The sequence below is a fragment of the Rhamphochromis sp. 'chilingali' genome (assembly GCF_963969265.1).
Source record: "Rhamphochromis sp. 'chilingali' genome assembly, chromosome: 9".
NCBI classification, from domain to species: Eukaryota; Metazoa; Chordata; class Actinopteri; order Cichliformes; family Cichlidae; genus Rhamphochromis; species Rhamphochromis sp. 'chilingali'.
This window is the reverse complement of record NC_137936.1, coordinates 36519572-36546462: the sequence shown is the minus strand read 5'-3', so window position 1 is coordinate 36546462 and position 26891 is coordinate 36519572. Positions and strand designations below refer to the sequence as shown.

General features: G+C 38.9%; 1 protein-coding gene across 2 annotated transcripts in view; it reads right to left on the bottom strand.

Moving 5' to 3' along the window:
• The window catches only part of nckap1l (NCK associated protein 1 like), a 30377-nt gene extending 6027 nt beyond the window's left edge, over nt 1–24350 (bottom strand). The window contains exons 1-23 of one of the 2 annotated variants that reach the window (XM_080892339.1): nt 24231–24350; nt 15216–15261; nt 14854–15077; nt 13558–13668; nt 13071–13163; nt 10339–10395; nt 9888–10030; nt 9423–9513; nt 8879–9016; nt 8431–8479; nt 5131–5287; nt 4657–4713; nt 4464–4560; nt 4164–4273; nt 3808–3940; nt 3619–3700; nt 3447–3505; nt 3209–3354; nt 2968–3100; nt 2447–2566; nt 1915–2054; nt 1156–1287; nt 182–400 (exon numbers count right to left, since the gene is read on the bottom strand). In XM_080892339.1, the coding sequence (XP_080748465.1) occupies nt 182–400; nt 1156–1287; nt 1915–2054; nt 2447–2566; nt 2968–3100; nt 3209–3354; nt 3447–3505; nt 3619–3700; nt 3808–3940; nt 4164–4273; nt 4464–4560; nt 4657–4713; nt 5131–5287; nt 8431–8479; nt 8879–9016; nt 9423–9513; nt 9888–10030; nt 10339–10395; nt 13071–13163; nt 13558–13668; nt 14854–14943 (2357 nt within the window). In that variant the 5' untranslated portion in view covers nt 14944–15077; nt 15216–15261; nt 24231–24350. Of the gene's footprint in view, nt 1–181; nt 401–1155; nt 1288–1914; nt 2055–2446; nt 2567–2967; nt 3101–3208; nt 3355–3446; nt 3506–3618; nt 3701–3807; nt 3941–4163; nt 4274–4463; nt 4561–4656; nt 4714–5130; nt 5288–8430; nt 8480–8878; nt 9017–9422; nt 9514–9887; nt 10031–10338; nt 10396–13070; nt 13164–13557; nt 13669–14853; nt 15078–15215; nt 15262–24230 lie in introns of those variants that run through there. The other variant, XM_080892340.1, reaches the window with a different exon arrangement.
• Nucleotides 24351–26891: the final 2541 nt, after the last annotated feature.

Sequence of the window (26891 nt, the reverse complement as noted above, 5' to 3'; positions counted from 1 at the left end):
CAAAACAAGAAACATATGGTAAGTGATAGAAGCTCAGCAGGATTTACCTGTATGCAAAGTGGGTTTCTGTTTGTAATGCATTTCCTACAAGTGTCCAGGAATTAATATACTTTATACATGAATCACTGTATTTTGATATGTGTGTTTAAGTACAGTAGATACACCTATACATGAGACAGACCAGTTTGTGTAGAGAGTTGTAATAGTCTGCCCTCCGTGGGAGTCAAGTGGCTGAGTTTGCTGCAGCAGTACGCTCTTCACCAGCCGGGTGACGTCCACATTGATGTAGCACGAGAGGCTGTGCAGATTGGCTACATAGGCTCTTATCCCTGCCAGGAGGTCAGAGGGACGGGTAATCTCCTGGGTGGTCTGGTTGTAATTGGTCATTCTCACGATGATTCTGGAGAAACATGTTTAACCAACGTCACTTGTCATTGGGCTGAAGTGGACTGAGGGTGGACAGATGGGACCTTAAAATGGGTTAAACGAGCCATGGTGACTCGGCGCTGCTCCAGGGCTTCGCTGTCAGTTTTCTCTTTTTGTAAGACCTTCATTCTCTCACTTTCTGTCCTTGACGTTATTTACAGTTTCAACTAATCACTGAAAGCATGCCAATCGTCAAGTGCGCTGATAATCACCAGCTAAGGCAGCGAGACTGAGCGAAGTATATACAGAGAAACACTGGGTTACCCTGGTACCAAAATCTAATCTAAACAGCAATAAGCACTGAAATGATACAGAGCAAGGGACATGATGAATCTCTTCTGAGATTTTAAGCTGGTAGAACACAGCTTGTAATGATGAGAAAGTGGGGCTCACTACAGAGATGGAGAAGGCACTTTACAAGAGCCAAATGAAAAATCAAAGGCTTGCTGGTTTTTTCTGCTCTCTGTCAAGTCCTGCAAAAAAATTATTACTTTTTAGGTTTAATACTTCTGCAAGCTCTATTCATAATAGAGGTGACACTTCTAAACAGAATGCATGCAGCTCCCATTCAACTAATTTTAACATATAGTGAGCATTGTGTTGATATGCACAATGTTACATTTGCATAGCATAAATTAACATTAGATCTTTTTTTGCAATTAAAGCAATTGTGAGCATTAGATTTCTGCTCCTATGTGCTCGTATATAAAAACCCGTATCCCCACATACTCAGAAAGACGCGTCTCAAGTTGAGATATGAGGAACTCTGTAGGGACAACGATGTGGTCGAAAACAACAAAGTCACCGCAAAGACTGTAGCAGGAGCAGAGCTCTGTCAGCATCAGGTGCAGCTTGTCCATGCTAGAAAAAAGGAGGCAAGAGAGAAGGGAGGGTATAATTGTAAAGACAAATATTCAACAATAACACTGTAAAACATATCTGGTTTATGTGTAAGCTGAGGCTGAGGGGAGGAAAAATGAATTGACAGAATTACAACTTTATTAATGAGCTTTCTAAATTTGGCTACTTACACGATGTGATCAGACGCTGAAAACACTGAAATAAAATGTAATGCCAGTAAAACAGTGCTGTGTGTTCTATCTAAAGGGCGACGGTGCTTCGTTTTTCACATTTAAAGGCTTGACTCAGCACCTGACTGATTCACCTCAGAGGGACTTAAAGTCCAAAATCAATTACACCTTGCGAAAGAGTACTTTCATCCTCTTTTCCTAATAACTAAAGGCAAGAAATTTGCGAGGCAGTGAAAGAACTGATTTGATCCGATTCTCTTGCGTGATTATGCAACTGCTCTTTGACTTCAACGAGCTCTGCTGAAAAAAAAAAAGCATTTCCAGAGGGTAATAGGGGTGCGTCAGCTAAACTCATTTAGACATACTCAAACCATCTGCCGGTTCAGAAGAGGTGAAAACAAATCATATGGTTGAGAAAGAGATGAAAATAATCAGGGCAAACAAAAAGAAAGCTGACTTGTTAGCGACCGTCCTGTCTTTCCTGAGGCTCTCAGCGCCTGGCTTTTCTTTTTGGACCTCTCCTTTTTTTGGCATCTGCTTTTTTTGCTTTCTGTATCGGGCAGCGCTGATGGTCTCCGCGCAGTGCTTCGGCAGCAGCTGAGAGGTTATCAAGTAGGAAAATGCATGCAAAAAAAGAAAGGAGAAAGACAAAGACAGATTGAGAAAGAGAGAGAAGGAGGGTGGTAGAATTAAATCCATGCAAATATAAAGTGACATCTTCAAAAACACATTATGCAACTTTTCATTCGCATTGCAGAAATCTTGTCAAAAAGTAACCGTTTCATCACATTTTTCTCAAGGGATTAAAGAAACAACATGACTTAATCAAATCCAGAAATGCAGACCTGCCTTATCATTTTATTCAAATTCCCAAGTCTGTTCCCTGCCTCCAGCTATGGCAAGTGTGATTACATTTGGATATGGATTTTGGCAGGGCAAATCTGTTAGATAATTAGTTTTTTAAAGCCTGAAATAGACTGGGACTTCACCTGATCGCAGAGGTTGCGCTGCTCAGCACATATCTCTAACACAACAGTGCTGGTCTGCTTGGCTATCTGCTCCAAGAAGGTGACACACAGGCACAGACTTCTCTTCTCCATTGCCTGTACCTGGAGACACAAGAAACACAAGTGTGTGTGTGTGTGTGCTGGCACACAAAACACAGAACATGGAGGAAGGTATGTGCAAACATACAGACAGGTACCTGTCAAAGCACAAATACCTCTACACTGTTGAATGAGCTGTTTTAATCAACTTAAGTACTGCAGACTGAGCTGGGAAAGAGTGTAGATAAAGACAATGCACAAATCTGCACTCATTTAGTCACAACAAAAAGAGGTCTCGATTTCTGTGTAAAATTATTAACTTTGTCATCAATGTATAATGCATGCTATAGCAGTCATAAACTACGATTCACCACGAGAGCTACAAATCAACAATCATGTCTGCTGTCCTCACCACCTTTAGCTGGTGATTTATAGCTTCCTCAGCAAGATAACTGAACACTGACCTCTTCTGGGCAGAGAGGGTCTCCACTCTGACTGAAGTGAGCACAGGCCAAAGGGAAGGCCATGAGGTAACGCTTCATGGTCACCTCCTCGCTGCTCTGGGTAAACATCTTCTCAAAGACACGAGGGTAGAAGCTGTAAAACAGAAAAAAGAGTTGTGAGAGAAGAGAAGAGAAGAGAAGAGAAGAGAAGAGAAGAGAAGAGAAGAGAAGAGAAGAGAAGAGAAGAGAAGAGAAGACTGACCAGAAGATGGACAGCTCAGATGTCTCATACAGCATTTCTTCTACAGCGTCCACCATCTTCGTGTGAAACTGCGTCAAGTTCATCACTTTTGCCAAGTCGGGATAGTCCTTTAGCGGAAGGGGGGCCTTATTCACACTTGTGTAGGCCTAAAAAAGATGAAGATGCGACGCTGATTTCTGCTGCAAACATGCATTTTACCTGAACTCTACATCACAGTCTATGCATTAAACTTGCTTACCTGTAATCTTAGCCAGTCCAGTCTAAGAGCCCTGAAATCAAACTCCTCTTTGTTGTCCACTGCAGGGGAAAAGCCAGTCATGGTCATTATAATTCTGGTTACTGATAAGTGTCTTTATTTGGTTGTTTCCTTGTCTATTCACAGGTAAATGCTCAGTAATGCTTTTGATTACCTTGTTTGACTGAGAGACCAGAGAGAGTTGAAACAAACGAGCTCATTAGGACTGACTCCTCCTCTGGACACACGTACATGTTCTACGATGGAAAAAAGAAAATACTCTAATAAACACTCTAATAAAAAAAACACTGTGTGCTTTAAACTACTGCTTTATATTCACACACATACTCCTACGTTCAGGTACCTGTATGGTGTCGTTGAGAACTAAGGCATCAAACTGTGCCAGGTACTGCACATGGTAACGCTGAACTACGTTGTTGTACTTTCTCATTAGACCTCTTAATTTCTCCATGTAGTACAGCAACTCAGCCAGCTGACTGGAAAATGTAAAAAAAAAAAATCGTGAAAAGAATGAACGGACACAGAAAACTGTCATTTGAAAGTTGAAGCCATGATCAGATATACAGTATCAAATCAAAAAAGGTTTTTTTTTGTGAGTGGCATGCCTCATTTATTTCACTGCTGCTGATCTCTGCCCAGCGTCAGCATCACTAGCAGCTACAGCAGCCCATAGCCACGCTTTACTTTCTCTGCACTTACTTGTCAATGTAGTCCTCGGGAACCTTTAACTTTGGCATATTCTCAGAGTGTCTGACGAGCCAAAGGATCTCGTCACGGGAAAATGAAAGAGCCATGAAGACAAACAGCGCCTTGGGGATTTGATTGGCACACAGAACACAGAAGAAAAATGAATGTTAGGAAAAAGTTTCAGATTTGGTTTGGTAGCAGTTAAATTACCATGAAATGTGAGACTGCTGGATGTGTGATGTCTACGGCCAATTATCACAATGTGAATGTGTCTTTGTGAAAGATCTTGCAATAACGACGTTACTGGTCTACCTTAGGTCCCAGAAGTCCAGGCTCATCCTCCAGAACTTTACATAATTCCTTCAATGCCCCTCTGAGGAAATGCCGCCTCTCTCTGTGCATGGCCCCGCTATCCAGAGAAAAATACACAAGGTTACTGGTGTTATAGCTCATGTCACAGATAAAATATATGAAATAAAAACATGCCGTCTCCTGCCAGGCTTACCCATTGACTAAAACATGCTCACGGCATTCCTTGATGTCTGCAATTCGTTTGTTGTATCTGATGAAAAAGAAAAAACATGTTAATAAGATCAAATATTGCTGCGATAATGACAAAGTGTCTTCATTTTCTTTATTAGCTTCATGTTAACCTCAGTCTCAGTTTTTATTAGAAATTAATATATGAAAAGATACTGCACTATAAATCAAGAGGATACTCTAAACATTATACTGCAAATCACACCACAATCACAGAAAGATCTGTTTCTTATCATTTCTTGTTGACCTTTTATCCCTCTATTCCTAATTTCAATTACAATGCGAGTCTGTTAAGGAGCCAATCTGCTCTGGTCGTCAGCTTTGACAGCTTGAAATCTCAGAATAGCATTATCTCATACCCATGATCTGATTTCTTAATTAGGGGCTTTTTCTCACAGTCCCCAATGCAGAGTACACTATAGCAGCATCGGCTGCATACCCTTTAATGTTGTCGAAGAGGTCCTCTGACACTTTGTGTATGTTGAGGACTTCATCTCTGGTGAGGGTCAGGTAGATGCCGCTTCGCAGGCCCATCTTCCACAGCTCCTGGGAGGCTTGGTTTGAATTAAGGCTGCTGTGGCACAGCAGGAAGCCAACTACAGGAAGGACAGTTAGCAACTGTCATCAAACAGTCTACACAACTGAAGGAATACTGCTAGTTACTATGTTACATATTTCTTTCTTTTCACAACTTGAATTCCCAAAAGTATCTGATATTTAAGCTGAGAAAATGTATCGTTTTAAGATAGCAAGTATGAATTTAACGGCAAGAACACATCTTGGAAAAGCTGGAATGTGGGTAAGAAAATCATAGAAGAAATAACTGATGCTAAAGCTACAGCTGAAGGAGCATTTTACAACTAATAAGGTAAATTTCCCACACTCTGTAACATAACTGGGTTGATGATAGACAGAGATTCACCAGTATACAAAAAAGTGCATCCACAAACTGTGGCACAATTTCAGGATAATATTCCTTAACGTAAAATTTCAAAACTTTCACAAAGATTACATAAAAACATCAAAAGGTTCCAAGAATCTGGAGAAATCTCTGTGTGCAAAACCACGGCCAAAATTTAAAATAAGGTGCTCGTGATGTTTGGGCTCTCAGGTGGCCCTTCATTAAAAACGAGCATGATTCGTGAACACTTCCAGAAATCACTGTCTGTGGACACAGTTCACACAAATGCAGGTTAAGCCTCTGTCAGATGGATAGATGGATACCCCCATCTGCCCTCTTCTCTGGGCCAGAAGTCGTTAAAATGGGCTGAGGCAAAGTGGAAAGCTTTGGGTTAGAGGAATCAAAATCTGAAATTCTTTCTGGAAAACATGGACACCACATCCTCTGGACTAAAGAGAAGAGAAACCATCTTGATGTCAAGGTCAGTTCAAAAGTCTGCATTTCTGATGGTTATGAGTGTTATGAGTGTCTGTGAAATTGGCATTTTGCACATCTAGAAAGGCACCAACAATGCAGAACAACATATGCTCCCATCCAGATAATGACTTTTTCAGGGAAGACTTTATTTCAGTGCGACAATGTTAAACCGCTGTCATGTTCCTGGGTCTGTCGACCCAGCGTTTTAGTTTATTTGGAAGTTGATGTTTGTTTAAGCTCATTAAGTTGGTGAAGTTCATTTGTTTATTACATTCCCTTTGTGTTTTCAACCCCTGTGTTAAGTAGGGTTGCCAACCGTCCCTTGAAAAACGGAATCGTTCCGTATTTGGAAACAAAAGTATTGAGCTGAAAAGGGACGCACTTTATCAAATGGTTAAAAAAATAATTTCACACACAAGAAAAAGAGCTAAAAAATTCCCCACACTGGCAAAGGTGAAGACAATCGGGTCGCCCAACCCTGGCCACGAGGTGTCCCCTATTTATTTTTCAAGGAGTTGGCAACCCTAGTGTTAAGTCTTTCTTGCCCTTCATGTGTTTCATGTCTTTTGTTAAGTTCATGTCGTCTGTGTTTCATTATGTTTCCTGTTTTATTTTGAAAGAGGTCCTGTGTTCCTGCGTTTAGTTTTACATTTCCCCTGTGATGTCGTTATGTTCATGTGTGTCAGCTGTTTCCCCATGTGTTGCCACTTGTCCTGATAACTTCTTGTGTGTATTTAAGTCCTCTGTCTTCCTGCGTTCAGCATTGTGTCCTCCTTCATGCTGTGTGTTTCTCTCTGCGGCTCCCTGTGTGTGTTTTCTTAGAATCTTCCCAGTTTAGGTTTGGTAAAGTTTTCTGTTCAGCAATAAAAGCTGGCATTTTGAGTTCAGTCCTGTTTCCCTTGAGTTTGCGTTTGGGTCCAATTCCTGCCTGCACACAGCCGAATCATGACAACCACATACTGCATCTAATACAGCAGCATGGCTTCATGCTGTAGAAGAGTCCGAGTGCTGAACTAGCCTGTCTCCAGACGTTTCACCAACCGAGAAATACAACAAAAAAGACCCAGGACTGTGGAGCAGCTGGAATCCAATATCAGATAAGAACAGGACAACATTCCTCTTCCTAAAGTTCAGCAGCTGCTCTCCTCAGCTCCAGATGTTTACTGTTGTTAAAAGAAGAGTGGTGCTGCACAGTGGGGAAAAATGACCCTATTCAAAATTAACTCTATTATTTTCGTAATTTTTTCAGTTGGAACATTTGATATGTTTTCTGTGTTCCACATGTGAATAAAAATGGGTTTATGAGATTTGCAAATCACTGAATCATGTTTTTATTTACATTTACACTGTATCCCAATACCTAGGGAACAAACACAGTCTGTTACCATCTCGTTAGTGCTATGAGTCCAAAGCTTGGCTAGTCCCGGGATGGTGTGCAGTATGTCCTTAAAAAAAAATGAGGAAACTGGAAAAGTGAATTACAAAAGAAGGACCAGGCCTGATTAAACTACTATCTACAGAAGACAAACAGTATCTGAAAGTCACGATCTTAGGAAATGGTGCAAAAAAAAAGCCAACAAAGATATGACACAGGACCTCAGAGACGCATCTAGAGCTTCAGTTTAACCATCAGCTGTTTGCTGAACCTTCATTAGAATTGGTGTCTGTGGAAGACAAGAAGCCATTCTCATGAAGGGCAACAGGGAACAGAGGCTGAGGTGTGCTGAATTAGCGCCCGGACCTCAACATCACTGGAGCAGTGTGGGATCATTTTAATACAGAACAGAACAAAAGACAGGCATCGTCCAAAGAAGAGCTTTGAACCCTTCGAAGAGCCTCAAATTAGTCTTTATTTCTACAGTGTTGTTTATCACAACACAGTCGCCTCAAGGCGCTTTATATTGTAAGGTAGACCCTATAATAATAGAAACAGAGAAAACCCGACAACCATATGACCCCCATATGGCGACATTGGAAAGGAAAGACTCCCTTTTAACAGGAAGAAACCTCCAGGAAAAACAGGCTCCGGGAGGGGCGGGGCCATCTGCCGCGACCATTTGGGGTGAGAGAAGGAAGACTACTTAAAGAAATGACAAGACAGAGAGCCCAGGTTCCTTAGAAGTGTACATACTCAATTTTTAACTTACATGCTGTGTTTTCATTCATGTTTGCACGTTTCTATAAATCACTGCATCTATTTCCCATTTTCCTCACAAAATCATAAATAAATGAGGGGTGGCTTAACTATTACTGTGCACCCATTTTTCTCATGTGTGTTACATGTGGGTATATCCAATAGGTTCTCAAACCACTTAAATTCTGTAACAAATACATTTAAATTGGAAATATAGAAACACTTACTAATAATCCAACGCTCCATTGTCTCCATAGACAGGTATTCGCACGCCATCTGTAGAAGACAACCAACTTATTAACTCCCACAGACTCATTTACTGTTGGCAACATGAATAAAGTCTTTACTTCAGCTGTTATACATCCCTTTTCTATACTGTGTTTTGGTCCTTTTTCATTTGCAGGAGTATTCGCTGCCTTCCAAAGTGTAGATTTTTATACAAGACAAAGTATATTCAATATAAAAAAAGTTGGGGCATAAGCAGAAAAAAGCTAAAGGCACACAGTTTTCATAATTAAGTGTTTTAAAGATGCAGAATAAAAACAGAACTCACATAAATAACCTGAATAAATGCATTCACTCTTATGCTGGTAGTAAAACATTGTCATATTTCTCTACACCTCGTCTCACTATTTCAAAACAGGAGTTGAGGGTATGAGAGGAAATGAGACTCACAGTGTCACAACAGGCTGAGTCCAGCATGGCAGCTGGAGCACTGAGCAGGCTGAGGAGCTGGGCGCTTCGCCACTGCTCTGCTGGCAGGTTCCTCCGTGGGTAGACCATCTTCAGCGAAAGCAATGCTGTTGTCACAGCCTGACAGAGGGATAGAGGTGCAAAGGACACCGAGTGAGGAAGACGGATGGATATGAGAACATTTTAAAAGCCAAAAGGACGAAATTCTGAGAGAAGGCAATGCTTTAAAAACCTGATAAATGGTAATTTGTTTTGTTGCACGCACACGGGCATATTTCAAGATAACCCATGAGTAAACCCTTTTAATGGTTCATCATTGAAAAACAAAATAGTGGAGAAAAAGGCAAACTATAATAAAACGTTTTTGTTTCATAGAGTGGTGAAGGCATAAAAGAAGTTGGGTTGTTCAGGTGCAGGGAAAAAAGAAAAACACCTTTTATATAAAAGAACTAGCATTTTGCATACTTTACTGTATTTAAAGTTTACCTTTGTACTTGGACAGCTAATGACACATTTTTGAATTTACCTTTGTATGAGGGCCAAACTCCTCCGTGAGCTTCTTCCAGGGATGATCATACTCCAGAAACATCTGGCCAAGCCGAGGGTAGGAGGGGTCACTGTAGGGGTCACATTCAGTGGAGGCATGACAAGAGCAGCAAAGCTGCAATACCAGTGCAGCACAGTACTATTTTAATCCAACTTACAAGGTTTTAATGAGAATAAAAACATCTGATTTAGATTTGTAATATTTTATGCGACTTACTTTGGAGTTGCTGAAATAATTCAGACTGTGGTTACTGCAAATGGCCTTGCATTAGCCAAACAAAGTGCGGCTTTTAAAGTAAGTAGTAACTAATGCTTAAAGTTCAAATGTATTATAATGATTAGAAAAATTGGAGTATTTGTGGATGAAGCGTTTAGCACTTGAAATTGTTTGCAGCCACTTTAAAAAGCTGCACGACGTTTGCTGAGGCGTCCATCTTTTCCCCACCTGCTTCCATTCGTCATCTCGTGGGCACAGTTGAACATTCCCACCAGGGCCTTCTTATCATCGATGCGAGAGAGCGTGATGATAACGGAGGTGTACGTGATGATCAGATCCAAGTAGTTTTTGGTGAAGTCAAAGTTGGTTGTCTGAAATCACAATTTTAGTGTCATCATTTGCTCTACGTTCCATTTCAGATATCACATATTAAAGGCAAAAAGATTATTTTGGATGGGTTTGGTGTGAAATATAAAGAACAGGTGCAATTTTAAATGTGGCAATAGCAGAAGAAGATGAAGCTCGGGCGTGAGAAGAAAAAGCAACATAATGTGCAATGTGTAATCAGGCTGCAGGAATAAGAAACACAGCAGCAGTATCAGAGTGACTGGTGACCAAAGCGAACAGGTAACAACTTTAATGTTTTCATCGAAACACTACCCACAGAGTAAATACTTACTATATCAAAGAAACACTGACAGGCGTCTATGGTGTTCAGCAACTCATAAACATGGTCCTGAATGGAAAAAGGAGGATTGGATTACAAATGACAGACCTGCATAATAAGAAAATTTGCCTTTGGTCATTATAAAGTTTAAAGAAAAATTTATAATCATGAATAATTTGTATCATGATTGAAGTCTTACAAATACCATGAATGTCTTGGCATTGCTGCAACCTCCACACAGAGAAAAATGAATATTTTGAGAAAGGTGTTAAAACCACAATGAGCTAACTGCCCTCGGTGTATGCAATATAATCAATTGCTTTCTTAGGTCACAATAAACCACTCTATATGTAAATGTATTCTAATAACAAAAGGTCTGAAATAGTGAATGTGCAGAGCGAACAACGAGACAAACGTCACTCTGTTTACGACCGCCGGCACTGCGCTCTATTTTCAGGTTTGTCTTTTCTTATGCAGTAGAGTGAAAGTCTTGAGCCACCACTCATTTCTTCTATATCCTATATTTTGCTATGAAACCAGGAAATGGGTTCAACGATTTATAACCGTATGCAAGAACACATAGAAATACCACAAATAAGGCCAAAACTGAGTTTGTACAAATATAAAGAGCTTGTAAGTCAATATTCAGTATGATCGCCTTTATTCTTCAACACAGGCTGAAATCTCTCAGACTGTCTTGTAATTTCTTTAACCTCCTAAGACCCGAACTCTTCCATGGCATGTATTTTTAATTTTTCTTTGATATTTGGTCATTTTGGGGCCCGATGAATGTAAAAACAAAGAATTACCAGATTTTTTTTAACCTTATTTTTGTTTTTAAGGAAAAAAAAGAGCCAAATATGAGGATATTCGTTTAAAATTTTGATAGAACAGTAGCAGTATAATGTCCTCGTAAGTGGCTATCAGGCCCTTCTAGAGCAAAATTCAGTATTTTGGTCTAAATAACCCAAAATGTGATGTCCACATATGTGGACGCCAGGTCCTAGGAGGTTAAGTCGTCTTCAGGAATAGGTCAGGCTTCTCAAAGGACATCACAAATGTCCTCTTAGGATTCTGGATGCCCTTTGTTCCATTCCCGATGATCCCACGCTGCCTCAGTAATGTTGAGGTCCTGGCTCTGGGGAGGACAGTCCATGACTGATAATGTTCCACTGTATATTTTTCTGTTCAGGTCACAGTGTGTTTGCTAAGCTGAAAAATTCATCTGTTGTCAATCAGAGACTTTCCATGGTGGCCTGAAATCACAAGATCCCCAACAGCACTGCTGAAACTATGACAGAGCCTCCACCATGTGTTATAGATCACTATGGACACTCGCTGTTGTACCTCTCTGCTGATCTTCTCCTTCCAGATTTAAGTTCATCACTCTCACTGATTTTCAGTTCCACCATGATATCTGATGGGACTTTGGTAGATGGATGAACTGAAGAGCCAGGTGCACGTCTCGGATTCTAATCCAGGTCTCTGTTGGATTTTTTTCCTGTTTCTTGAGGACTTCATCATATATGTGCCAGGTTTTTGGCTAATTTTCTTTGAGATTCATTTTGTTGGTTTGATTTTATGCTTATCTTTAGTATTTTTTATAGATTCAACTAAAGACATAAGAAAAAGCTGTTCTTTCCAACAAGATAAAAATTGGTTTATGTGTAGATGCTTGTTCAGCCCTTGATTTATGTGTCTTTTTTATTCTTGAATGATTCATAGGTCAATGTTACGTGGCTTAACAAACAAAAGTATTCCTCTGAAAGGGATCAGGTACAACGTCTGGACGGAACAGAAAATGAGTGAAAAAGCAGCCAAAGAAAAACTTTAAGAGGCACTGTCACGGCACTGGGTCTGTAGCCCAGTGTTTTGTGTTTAATTTCTATCCCTCAATTATTGTTAGTCATGGTTTTGTTCTCTTGATGGTTTTCTGTTCACATTATATTTGTTTTTAGCTTCTAGTTTCAGTCACCGTGTCCTCCTTGTGTTCCACATTTCATATCCAGTCACTCATGCCTCTGTGTCAAGTCCGTGTCTCTGTGCATATGCTATGTTAGTGTGTTCAGTTTTGCTTCCCCTTTGTCTTATTTTTGTCTGATTTGTCCCAGCTGTGTTTCCACCTGTTTCCCATCCTCTCATTATCCTGCCTGTGTATTTAAGTCCTCAGTCTTCCCCTGTTTGTTGTCGCGTCCTCTTCATTTGCTGTGTGTTCCTGCATAAGTGCCAGGTTCCCTGGCCACATCATATGATGTCAAGTCTTGTCTAGTCATTTGTAGTTAAGTGCATGATTCTTAGTTCAAGTTAATCTTTTGTTTGTTTCTTTTTCAGTGATCATGTACCTAGTGTTAGTGTGTATTTTCCAGCAATAAAGCTGCTGCCTTTTTGTTAATTATTCTGTCTGTATCCTGCATTTGGGGCCTACATCCTGCCTGCCACACAGCACAACCATGACAGAGTCTGAATAACCTCCAGAAAGCCTGCAGAACTATTGCTCAAGACAATTTTAAAAAATTATAAGAAAGTCGGGTTCTTTAAAAGCAAAATATAAAGAAATGAGCGGCGGCTCAAGATGTCTTCACAGTTCTACATAAGAAATGATGCACAAGTAATTTTCAGTGTGATTAACTTTCACTTTTTCAATTATCATATATTGTGTTTCAATAACATACTCAATATCAAAAAACAACTGTGAGATTTTAAATGTGAATGAATGTGAGATGATGAAAAACAACTATATTCACCCTGAATTCAATGACATCCAGGAAAGATTCGTAGTAGCTCGTTGTGTTGGACAGCACTTCTGATTTCTGTCGCTGGATGCTGGTCAGATTTTGCTAAACAATAATGGAGACATCAGAGGTTAGATGTGAGGTGATGTTTAACTTCCTCTGTGGTTGATAGTGATTCATGAATTACAAGAAATACATGAACATAATACATAAAGAACATCAGCAAATTGGTAAATACTTTACAGTGCACTGCAAAAAAACACAGAAGTGCTGCTTTCATAAATCAATTTTATGTTCTCGAGAGCTCAAACTTTCATTTTCGCACGTTAATCTTTCTGGTACAACACAAGCAAAGCACTTTCTGGCATATTTAATGATGTTTTCATTTTCATTTCAAGAAACAGAACCTTTATGAACACAAGCCGACAAAACAAGAAGAAAAACATAGAGACGAACATTCGGGGAAAAATAAGCTTGAACAAAAGCGGTTTGCACTTACAATGTTTCCCCTGTAGTCGATGTTGGGGAATCTCTTGTTGATATACTTGATGGCAGATTCCATGGCCTTATCTGTCAGGAAGGAGGGCCGCAGTTTGGGATCTCCACATGTCTAGATGAGAGGTGTGGAGATTAAGGACAGGAACATGTACAATATATTCTATGTCATGTTTTCACATTTCAGTTTCATAGCTTTTATTTTTTGTTTTTATTTTTAAGAGCCGCTCGACGATAGGTAGAAAATGCCAATGACAAGAAAACAATTAAAGTAACTTGGCTTTGCTTTCACTACCCCTTTAAACAACCTCTTGAGCAAGATCATTAACATAAAACTGTTCCCGCAGGGCTGTTTAGAAGCTGAGAGCAAAAGGCTTCACTCAAAGCTCACAAGTGTGAGGGCAGAAGTGGAAAAATGCATTTGTTGGGGTTTTGCTGAAGTCTCAGCTGTTTATCCACTTCCCCTTGATGAATATCATGCACATGGATGCAAACTGCATGCCGTTTCTCGAAATGTGTTGGTTGTCGGTGTGAATCCATTAGTCTCTCCAGTCATTTTACAATTGCCAAGACTCACGCTATCGACACACATGTGGCTAAAATGATCATATATTTTTATTTGTTCACTAATTTTACTGCTTTTGTGGGAGTTTTACAGCTTTATGTTCAAAGTAACTGAAATTTGAGTTGACTGACAGCACAGACCAACTTCCTGTTTGCACTTCCTCTCCTCAAAAATACATTCAGCTAGAGCCTCAGTTGACAGTTTTCCCATCTTGCAAAGCCAGTAAACACACAAAGCAGTTCCCCCAGCTCATAGTTTATATCTTTATATCTCTATATCTCTATATCTCATAACCAGAGTTTAAACTCCACCTTCAGAAAACCCTCCTGAGTTTGAGAATTTGTAAATTTCATGTCATCTGTACTGGTATAGCTCCTGTTTGAAGTTTGTTACTTCTGTGCATTAAAAATGAAACATGTTCAGCTCTTAAACTATTAGCAAACATTGTTATTGTTTTTATTGTTGCTATAAGGATGTGATCTGTACAGTGAACCTATCACTGCTTTGTAAAGGTTGTCAGGAAACTGAAAGGAAAATGATTCACAATAACTTCAAATCGAATTTACCGCTAAGCACTGAATCAGTGTGTGCTTACGTGTTTGCTCTTAGATACATTTTTATCATTTGATAACTCATATTTACACCAAAATAAATAAAATGAACAAGAAGTTCCTTATTTCTCCTCTTTGTAGTTCACACCATTTGTCTCTTAACTCTTCCTCTTTTTCCCCTCACCTTCTTAATGTAGTTCATTCGTATCAGCACCCCATTTCCTCTCTCATTGAGGATGGTGAGTTTTTCAGCCAGTTTCTGCTGGTAGTCCATGGCTCTGGGCACAAGATGCCTCTCCCTCCGTCCAAGCCTTGGCCTAGTCCTGCGTAGCGGTTGAACCCTGTGAAACAAGTGCACACAAGTGCCTCACCCTCTGACAAGTCACATGGTGTAGGTGGAGACAGGAACTGACAGAGCAGAGAGTGTGAATTACGCATGTTGTGATAATTATATGCCAAAATGACAACTGCAAAAAAAATTGTAAGAAAAAATGATACTGATTTGTGAATTAATGGCAAAAGGTGTTATCTTACTGTTAAACTTACACTGATGCACTCCTTTGTTGTGTGCAGTGCTCATCACCTCCTTTTGCTTTGTAAAAAAAACAAGAACAAACAAACAAACATTGTAAAGGAAAAATGAAGAAAAGTTACAGTACAATTATATTAACAGCATTTACAATGATCACTTTGAATATTAAACTTTATAAACTATTGAGTTAGTATTGAACAGCAGGAGTGAATCCTCTACTTCAACACAAGGTGGCGATATTTACCCACTGAAGCTCTCTGGGGTGACTAAATGGGCTCTCAGCTATGCAATCAATGTGCAGCTGCTCATGAGAACACAACAACATTATGCACAGATCCTAAAAACTGCATGATACTTAATCATTTCCAGAAGTACTAAAATACCTTTTCCAATATAGATTTACAGTGAATTACACTGTGTGCTGCAATTTACGACTCCAATTAGTCAAGGGATACTTTACATCTCTTCAGACTCAGACTTTCAGGTGGGGACCAAATAATGTTGCTATTTTACAATCCAGAGCAAAATGATGCCAAAGTAAACCTGACCTTTAAACTTTTGGGTCTAAAATGTCTTTTTATCATTTTATTTTATTAGGCCTGTTTGTGAAATTGTGTCATAATTTCCATCTTTGAATTGCCAGTTGTTCTATGAGCTCATGGTGACTCTAACCTTTGACCTTTGAACATAACATTTTTATTATTTATTCTTTGAGTTAAAGGGAAGGTTTGGGACACATTTAAGGAAATCGCCTAAAGGTTTTAAAGAGATGTTCTTTTTGAGAATGGAAAACATCTGCAGCCTCATCTGTCATAGGTACAGAAACATGAGGCTCAATTTAAAGGACCGGTGTGTCTGATTTAATGAGCTCTAGTCACAGACACAGAACGAAACTAAATATAGTATTTGTAGTTATTTTTAATCAATCAACCATAACTATATACTGCTGAGCTTCTGTTAAATTTTGTTAGCTCCTTTTATCCTGTTTCCACAGCAGACCAGGATGGACAAACCCAACACCGGCTCTGTACACATCTTTTATAATTTACACTGAACTGAGCGCGCCTCACCAGGACCTGTGAGGAAGCGGTTTTCTTTTTGTTGTAATTATGCAGCCTCACCACTAGATGCCACTAATTCCCACACAGTAGTTCTTAAACTGTATAATTTAGTCAGTGGAACTTGTCTTCATTTGACTTGAGAAAAATAAAATAAAATAAAACCGTTTTTTTGGTGTCAGATTTAGGCAAGCAACAAATTGCTTTTTCATTTTCAAATTTGAATATAAAAGCACAAGTGGCATCCAGTTTGAGGCAGAGTGTTAAATCATTACTGTTGTTAAAGTTAACACAAACAGTTGTAAAAACTGTAGGGAAGTCAAAGAATTCCTGGATGCATGGGAAAGTGTCTGTAACACATCAGTTGAAATCATGCCTTGTGTCTTGGTGTGTTATTTAAAAAGAAAACAGTACTCAAATGTCCACTTTAAGCTGTTCTCAGCCATTATCACTCAGACTTAACACTTTGCTATACAAATTTGAAAGACCTAAAGTTATTCAGCAACTCTGCGTTATTTTCTGGTTTTTTGTTTTCTCACGAGACCCTGATAAGTCCTGCTGGAATTTTGCAACAGGTTAAGTAAGAAGTGTCAACCTTGGAAAGTGTAATTTACTTAATGAGAATTACTAAAGTCAACCACAGAAAAATCAGTGTGAAGCAAGTGATGGCTGATGTTAAGTGGACTCGAAGAAATAATGTGTTTATTATTTCCGTACTGGCAGAAGTTCAGAGTGCGGTAGACAAGTTAACAAGGCTGTCTGGGAAAGTTGACAGGAATATGTTGGTGTGGAAGGAGGAGCAGGGGGTGGGGCTTCAAATTCAAATTCAAATTTTATTTGTCACGTACACGTGTGTCATACACAGTATGATATGTAGTGAAATGCTTGGACAACTGCTCGTGACCTAAAGAAAACAAAAAAGGAAAAGGCTATGAATAAGATAGGAAATAAATATGAAAAATTAAAAAGGGTAAATTTAACTAGGAAGGAATAAAATATAAATTAAGGTTAAAAATGAAATAACTGTACAACACAAATTAGAATGAAGGGTAAATTTAACTGGGAAGAATAAGATAAAATATATAAATTAAAGTTGAAAATAAAACGCGTAGAACGTCTCTTACCCTCATGTGAAAAAGGTTAAAAAATGAATTTTTGCCTGACTCATTGGGGAAAATGGATAAAGAAACAAATTTGTTTAGCTTTAACAATTAATTCAAGCATCGAGCCACCCGTTCACTCATCATTTACTGTGACTGCGCCTAAGGTGACGTTTTGATCAGAAAATGTAAAACGAGGAGTCGTGATTTAAAATATGGATAGAAAATTAAACGCTGTAAGATTGTGATATGTTGGTATGCTTTAAAAACACAATAAATCAGACATAATACCAAATCAGCTCATCAGTATCTCTCCACACTCTTGGATCGCTTTAAAAATCAGTATGTGATGTAATTCTGTTTGTTTACATGTGCTGAATACACATCAAGATCCAATGATATGAGACTGCCTTTTTTTCTACTGTTGCACACACTGAGTCTGACTGGCTACATTTACTAGTCTATGAGATGGAGCATGCATTTAAGAGAAAAAAGAACACTGATACCTTTGATGGAAACACGTGAGATTGGTACACATTTGTTTTTATTTTGTACGTGCAGTTAAAAAATGAAAGTGCTGAGCTAAAGAGTCTACAGACACCGAAGACTTCCTTGCAGACTGTAATAGTAATGACAGAGGAAACGCTCCCAGCTCCAGCTGCAGCCCAGATGTCAGAAAAGACAGATGGCACATGGACTAATACTTGTAAATAAAGTATAGGCACTAGGTTGATGAGTGCAGCTCTTCCAGAATATTAGCAGATCTGTTTAACCACCTGTTTAATTAAGCACATTTTCAAATATTTTTACTACTTAGGCTAAACTTAATTTAAAGTGATGTACTTAAATTGTTGTACATACTCTGCTACTTCAAAACAGTCAGATATTTTAGTTACTAGAGATCAAAACTGATCTCTGATGTTAGTTAACTTCGCTTTGGTTGCTTCCTGTTTTACTTGAAATGTTTGTTTGTTTGTTTGTTTTCTTTTGTTCCTTTCCCTTCTAGGATCAGATTGTTTCCACCTGCCCTCACCCGTGTCTCATTACCTCCGTCTGTACAGTATGTGTAGTCCTGCCTCTCTTTTCTTTTTCTGATCGTCTATTTATGCTCTATGGTCTTTATAAACTAAGTTACGGTTTCCCAGTCATCGTTCAGCCTGAATCTTACACTTGGGAACTCATGTTATGTTTAAAGTGGTCTTAGCATGTCATTAGCCTTCAATGTCTAACATTAGTAGCATAAAATCCAAGTTTCTGAAGGTTTGTATGTTCAGAAACCTTTGGCTAAAAGCCTGATATCTAAAACTCCAAAAGAACTGTATGATTATAAACTGTAATTCCATTTATATGTGCAAGAAGCAAATAGGAAGTCTGTTGGCTCAGCTGTTTTGATATTAGCTATTCACTAGCAATGAGTCTGAGCTAATGCGCATGCTCCATCAGCCCAAAGTTTTAGCAGAGTTGCTAGGCATCTTATGAGCTAACCAGAATGCACGGGGTTAGCTAATCTCTGAGCTAAACAACTCTCCTGAATCACAAACAAAGAATTACAAATAAATACATGAAATTAGCTATACTGAAAAGATCACAGTGCTACATCTTATAAATAAATAAGATGCCAATATTTGTGGGTATGGAAATGACACAGGAGGCGCTAGCAAGAGATTATTAAAGTGAAACTACTTGTTCGTGTCAAGCTTTTGTTGTCTATACGATATATGCATATGATAAATGTACAGTAAAGTGGTTTACATGGCAACCGCCTTCATTGTTTGACATAAACGCTTGTTCTGCTTGGCCTGTAATTATTTTTGACTCTCAGTCATGAGCAATTTTTTTTGTTCAAGAGAACTGGAGTAAATCTGGCCTCTGGCTAACGGCACCCAACATTGCATGTAATTACACATCTAAATGGTCAAACATATAGACGAGTAAAAAGACATTCTTCCTTGGCACGCTGGGACAGAGTTGCTACAGAGAAAAGAAAACAAGACACTGATAATATACAGCCTTGATGAAAGCAGTTAAACATCGCTGACAGGCAGCAACAGCACAGTCATTAAATCTGAACTTTTACTGTCTGAAAGCCGTGTGGAATTTGTGTGATACAAGTTCAAATGAATATGAATGAAAGATTATCTCCTAAGATCATTTCTGTATGTAAAAGTTTACTAATTTAATTAAAAAAGAGCCAAATTTGTTTTGCACTGTTGATCCAATGATTATACCATTATAACAACTTATGGACAACAGCATAAAGCACAGGTTGAAGATCACCAATCAACTTGGAATTAGTGTGTTTTTTATTGTGTCTGTGATGATATTCTGATTTATAGTAACTCAAAAGGTTTGCAACCAAAACATCCATCACACAATAGTCCATTGTTCCACTGATGATCTGTTATTGTAATAAGCATAAGCACTGTCAGTTATTTAAAGCAATCTTATTTTGCCAACTTCCCAGCCATGCAGTTGGACTGTGTGCAGGGGCTGATTATAATGAACACAGACACTATACTTAGAATAAACTTGAATCCCTTTAATGCTAGCAAGCACAGCATGTACAAACAATGAAAGGTAGTATAATATAGCTTATTTTGACTCAGTCCCAGTTATAGCAAGGTCTATAATTTGTCACGCAACCACTGTTTTTGTAGTTTTTCCATCTACACCACCACAGTGGAAACAATTAAGATGTGATTAATGTGCAGACTGTCAACTTACAAAACTTCTGCAGGAATTACAGCCCTAAAATTAATTGGACAAACTAACACAATTTTAAAACTAAGAATTGTTCCTAATACTTGGATGAAAATCCTTCGCAGTTAATCACCAAAAGCTGTATTTCCTAACCTGAGATGCTCTTTTAGGCATTTCCTGTAGCACATTCTGCTTGTATTTGGGTCATTTTGGTTTTAGTTTTGTTTTCAGGTTTCCTTTATAATAAATGAAAAGCACGATGAGATCAGGTGACCGACTTGGTCATTGAATATTAGTCTATTTCTTTTTCTTGAGAAACTCTTGGGATATTTTAAACTCCTATTTTGCATTTTTTGCAGGGTCGATATCTGCTTACACTGCGAAGTGCTGTTAAGTCAGCAATATTTAGCTGCATCTAAGCAGAGAGTATTGCCGTGTACACTTCTGAATCCATCCTGCTCCAATCCTGAATGGCAGCTTTTTCAATCATAATTGTAATCTGAATGCACTGTGGTACCATACACATTTTGCTTTTTAAACATATCTATATAAAATCTCTATAGCCTCCTCTTGTTCATGTGAAAAAAAATTTATGTGTTTATTTATTCATTTCTATTTGTATTTTTCATTTATCACATCTTGGCGACCCCTGTGCATCCATCCTAGCAGGAGAAGGCAGGAGGCTGTAGATGGGGAGCTCACAGCCAAAGGATGAGAGTCCCAGATGACCAGAGGCAACAGGCAGCCACCCTGGTACGAGTCGAGAGGAGGGTCCTAAGGCCCAAAGACACAAGTGGTGACCATGTCCCAAAGGGACCTGCTACATCTATCAGCAGTGTAGTGTTCATCGTCAGTTATCACTAGTAACTCAGTTCCACTGGCAGTCATAAATGCCCATCCCATTACATTCCCTCCACATTGTTTGGCAGATGATGTGGTATGCTTCACATCATGGACTGTTTCTCTTTCCCCATACTTTTGTTTTCCTGTTATTCTGGTTGATCTTCCTTTTTGCTCTTGAACATAAGCAGATGCTGGCACGTTGGTGTAAACCCAGTTTACGTATTTGGAGACATCTCTTGATTATAGACAATGACAATAACACAGAGGTCGGTACTACAATCACATTCTGATTTAAAATCCCCTGTGGTGCTGTACAGAGGCTGAATTGCAAAATTGTTGGGCTTTTTCCAAAAAAATTATGGACAAATTGCCTTGTAGAGAAAGTATTTGAAGGTAGTTAATTTTTGTTTGTATCATTTAATTGAATGAGTTAAAAAAAAGTTTCTATTTATGTTTCTAATGTTTCTATCTTTTGTTTATATTTATGTCTGTATTACCTATACTGCAGGAAAACACAGCTTCCTGTGTGTTGTCACTGAGACTTTCCCCCACACACACTATCTCAAAATAAACAGTAGATTGCATCAGTTTATGTTGCACAAAATATTTTGAAGTGAGAAGTGAGAGAGCAAAATGCTTTATGGGTGAAGAGAGCTTCACAAAAAGGAAAAAAGAGAGAGCAAATGAGAGAGAACTTGAGTCATTACTCAAATGACCCGAGGCTGGTACCCTCATATGCAACAGGACTTAACTACAGAATACAAGAATTCCCCGCTTTCGTGCTTTTGTCTGATAATTACACAAACAAATGAGGTAATCTGGAAGAGCTCAATAAACTGTGAAAAGAAATTTTCCATATATGCACGCATACACGTACACGCATGGATCTGTAAATCCAGTAACCTGGAAAAGCTTACTTGTGTACTTGTGATTAGTTATGCATGAATGGAGGGGGAGGCAGTAGTGTCTTTTGAATGATGAAGTCAGACAGTAATCCTCTAACCTGGCCAGGGGTTATCCTGTCAACTGTTTGTTTTGGATTATGTCAGGAAGGTGACCTGTAACGTCTGGTCAAGACTCACATAACACCAGGGTTACTGGAGGTGACAGCGGAAAAGATGTATTTATAGAGAAAAAGTACAATAAATAGGGTATTAAATAGCCACATAGTGGAAAGCTGAAGTCTTTGATGGAAAGGCCTATAAATAGCATTGTGCTTCAGGTATATTTTGGTTTCCTTAAAGATATTTTATTTAACTTGCTATTAATTTTGTGATATTACAGTATGTAGATTGAAATGTGTGACGTTTTCTGAGTGGTTCTCTTTCAACACAACTATAACAACACGTGCAGTGAGCACATTTTTATTTGTTCCTCATTAGGACCAATTACTAGAAAGCAGTTTTCAGATTAAGAACTGACTTGTAAAAATAAAGTCAAAGACGGCACACAAAAAATGTTAAAAAAAAACAAAAAAAAAAAAACAGCTCTGGATGAAGTGTTTCTCAGGCTTTGTTTTCCATTTCCCTTCATTTTTTCCCCTTCTGGCATCACTGAGAGCTTGTCAGGGCTCATTTAGCAGGGGCGTGCACCTTTGCTGCACATTGCACTTCTCAAAGATAATTTGGAGCTATATTAATGCACCAGTTTCTCCCACGTCTTCTCCTTTTCCACCTACTTTGTCTCAGTTTAGTGACTAAGATATTGTTTTTGATGGCCAAACACAAAAGTACAGTATAAAATAACTCCTATTCAGTTAAAAGTTAAAGCAATATTGCGCTTAAAAAGATTAAGAACTTAGTAACAATAAAAAGTCCACTTTATTAACTTCCAGTCACAGAGAAATGTATTTGCCAACACTATTAGTGTGAAGTGTCTGTGAGTTTATGACATTTTCTTTTACTATATTAACAAGGAGCCTGAAAACTGTTCAGCCCTCGGAGAAAAGAATGCTAATTGCTCACAGAGAACTTGGACCCATCTCACAACCGGGTCAGCTGTCTGCCAGGCGCTCAGCTGGTAGTATACAGATTAAAAAACAGGTGGTTTCATTTGCACTTTTTTTCTCTTTTTCAGTTTTACCTCTGCAGTGATCACTGGTCTTACTCACTGATGAGTTTAACAAAAAAGAAAAGCTTTGCAGTAAATGTTTGGACACTCATAGTGGGAAGGAGAGGCATTAAATCAAGCTTTTCTAGTCTCCCTGACCACTCAGAGTACTTTATATTACCATAGCATAATAGGAGTGTTTCGTGATTTATAACTTGTGTGTGTAAAAGAGGATAGCACAGTTGGTAAGCATCTGTGGGCTGTGGTTTCACTGGAAAAGTCCCTAATACTATTTTTCTTCATAAAGCATCTTTTAAATGGACTTTAAATAATTTGGGATGCATCAGCTTTTATCTGGCATCAGCAGTTAAAGATAATTATTGGAGCGGGAGCAGCTGATTGGAGAAAACAAAACAAAAAGGAAAGACAGAGGATTGGTCCAGTGGAGAGCCCTCCCTGTAAATGAGAGGAAGGAGGTGAAAGAGCTGAAGATGAAGTGAAGAAAAAGTGTATGGGATTCATTCATGGGTGGATTTCCTTTCTGACAAATGTCCTCTTAACATGGAATGTAACAAGTAATGGATGGAGTGTGTTCAGTGTAGTGTGGATGTGTGTGTAATTTCTATAGTTTATGTGACACCTGGCATTTGTTCATTTAGAATAAAGCTAAATGTTCCAACCTCTCCCCCAACTCTCCACTCATCTTCCCTCCTGCCAGCCAAAATGTCTCGTCATGAGAGGAGAGTGAAGGTATGCCAAAAGGAAATAGCTCCACAAGTCACTCATCCAAACCTACAAAGAGCTGCTGCAATGAGCTTTTTAAAAGAAGAGCCTATAAAAGCAAAGGAGGAATGGAGTGTGAGCGCTTCTGTGGCTTTGTTCATTTTTCTGTTTCTGGTTTGTAAACATTTTAATCTCAGATTACTTTTATTTAATTTTTCTATTTTCTACCCACTATTTAGAAACATCTTTGACTTGTGATACTTTATAACCACTAACTAACCACTATTTTATGTATCCAGTGAGAGTATCCAGTGAATGTTTGCATTCTTAGACATGCATTCTTTGGGCATGTTTGCTGAAAACTATTCATTCTGATTTATGTCTACAGATTAATGGTCTCCTGTATTCCTTAAAATTAACTTCTTATTCTACACAAGCATACGTCTACTGGTTATGACTAAAGCAAAAAACTATCCATTAATTTACAAGGAGACATCAAATCTAAAAAAAAAAAGATCACTGCTCGTTTAGTGAAAGAGTGAAGATGTCAGTTTACCTCTTCACTCTCTGTTGGCACCTGTAGGTGGCACACTCTTCCTGGCAGTATTCGTGGCTAAGCAGCGAGGTTCAGTGTGGAGCCCTTTGGCTCTGGCCCACTCTCTGCTGTGTATGAGAGCATTGTATCAGTGAGATACAGCTAGCACTTCTTAGCCTAAAAAAAGAGCTCAGGAGCTATCTCAAAATCTTGCTCCTCCTCTCTTCTGTTTCTATTTTTTCCATCTCTTTCTCAGCGCTCTCACAGCCGTCTCTCACTGTTTTACTGTGTCTGGCCTAATTACACCAAACCACTGACCTCAAAACACAGCAAATCACTCACAGAGTGATTTATTGCCAGTGTTCTTTGCCTGTAAGCACATAAACCAATCTAACAGAGAGTGATGGTGTAAATATCGTAGAATACACACAAAAAAGTTGCTTAGGCAATTATTTGGAGATGAGCTGATCATCCAGGTGAAAACTGTATACCTTTTATATTGGACACTGTCATAATAGCACACTGCTGACATGAAAAGCTGACATGGGTATAAACCTGTTTCCATGGCAATAGTGAGCTAAAGGTCAGGCCAGGTTTCCATAAAGCTGTCATCAGATGAAGCTTCTGCAGGAGTGAGGTGATGACCATTAACTGTGTCTGTCGGACCGAGGTGTTTTGTACTTGCCGTGTCTGTGTTCTCAGCGGAAACACCAAGTGAAGCACATTAAGCAGGCAGTTATCCGGATACGGCTATGTGATGAAAACCTTGCAATGAACACATCAGCTAAGTTGAGAAATGAACACTTTTTTTTATATTATTATTCTTTTTCCAGCAACATTCACTTGTAATTATGGCAAAGTTATTAATGGATTTATATGCAGGCACTAAAAGCAGCTGGTAAGAGAAAAATTGCCTTGTATTAACAATAAAAGAATAAGTTGATTTAAAGTTTTTCAATTCTTGATCCAGAAAACTATAGCCAGTGTGTACTTTTGAGTGTTTTTGTTTTTTGTTCAGTTTTCTTTAAGTGAAAATCCTCTCTGCTGAAAAATGAACAGGAAGCAACAAAACCTACAAATAGCTGGAGACTAGCTCAAAAGGGAGTCAGTCCCGACAGACCAACTTTACATCAGAAAATCTGAAGCCTGGTACAAAAAACACTTTGAAATGTAATTTTACTGATTATTTTCTCCCTTTCTACAACCAAATCATTAACATAACATAACATTTCAATCAAACTGCTGCAAAACTCTCTAAAGCAATAGGTCAGTCCCTGGTGACTTTAAAGACCCTTTCTCGTAATCATACTGTTCTCCTTCTCCAAACTGTTCGTCTTGGTTCTGCTGAGGTCCTGCGCACAATATACCCACAGCTTTGTCATCTGAATGTTGTAGCTCTTTACTGTCACCAGGGGGCAGTGTCACAAACAACTGCTTTGTGGGCTACAATAGACTATGTGCACGTTAGCATATGCTACTTCCGGTGCGGAAACTCCTGTGGGGAGCTTTGTTTCCGGTGTCCTATTCGCGCCCTGTTTACCGTCCAGAACAAGTTAAGCAAATGAATGAATCAAGCGGCGATTTACATTTCTATAGATGTCGTGGGCATTTACCCAATATATCTGTAAATGATGTTCATCGACTTGTCGATATTTTTCCCCCGCACCTCAGAGCAAAAGAGAAAAGGGATTCAAATGTTATATTTCTCAGTATCTGTAAACAGCGGTCCCTCGTTTATCGCGAGTGTTATGTTCTAAAAATAACCAGGGATAGGTGAAATCAAGTAGCCAATTTTATTTTTTGATGGTGCAAAACGTTTCGTAGACATCGTCGACATACAGTACTGCACTTCAGTCACACTGCTAGTGATCGATGCAGCGATTCTGTACTGTACAGGAGAGACGTCACGGAGGAGATCGTCTGCAGCGATCAGGACACAGGACACAATGTGACGTAAAAAAAAGCATGCAAACTTTCACTAAAAAAATCTGCGAAACAGCGAGGAAAAAGGTGAACCGCGTTATAGCGAGGGACCACTGTAATTTTGAAGGTAAGTCACAACATACCCTTCGTAAACACTAATGTATAGAAACCCTTACCAGCAATACTCCTTCGTTTTGTACATACCTTTTTGGGGGGGCAAAGAAAAAGCAAGAAGGTATTGGAACCGGAGAATGAACGTTTTGCGGTGCTGCAAATGCTTGCGTTTGATGCATTGCTTTGCCACTAGTACCTGGCATGCTATGCGCGAAAGTCACGTGGTCTGTCAATCTCTATTCATTTTTTGTGTGGCTTTTTTTTCACGGTTTGTTAACATGCTGTGTAGGTGTGTACTTGACTAGCTGTGTCACAGTCTGACGAGAGCAGACTGTATGTATTGTGAAGAGTGGACCCAAAATGCAGACACCAAGGAACTTGGATCAAGACTTGAGTATCAACAAAAAGCGAGCCGTTTAATGAGGCTGGCAGAAAAGGTACAAATAAAGGGCAAGGCAAACAGAAATAAAACTAACATTAACCTAAACTGGGAGAACTAAACAAACAACATGGAAAAACCTGGACATGAAACCTAGAAACATGGCATGGAGAACATGGCGTGAACAACAGACGACCTGACCATCACACACTGAAAACAGAGGACTTAAATACACAGGAGGTGATTAGGGGAAGTGGAGACACATG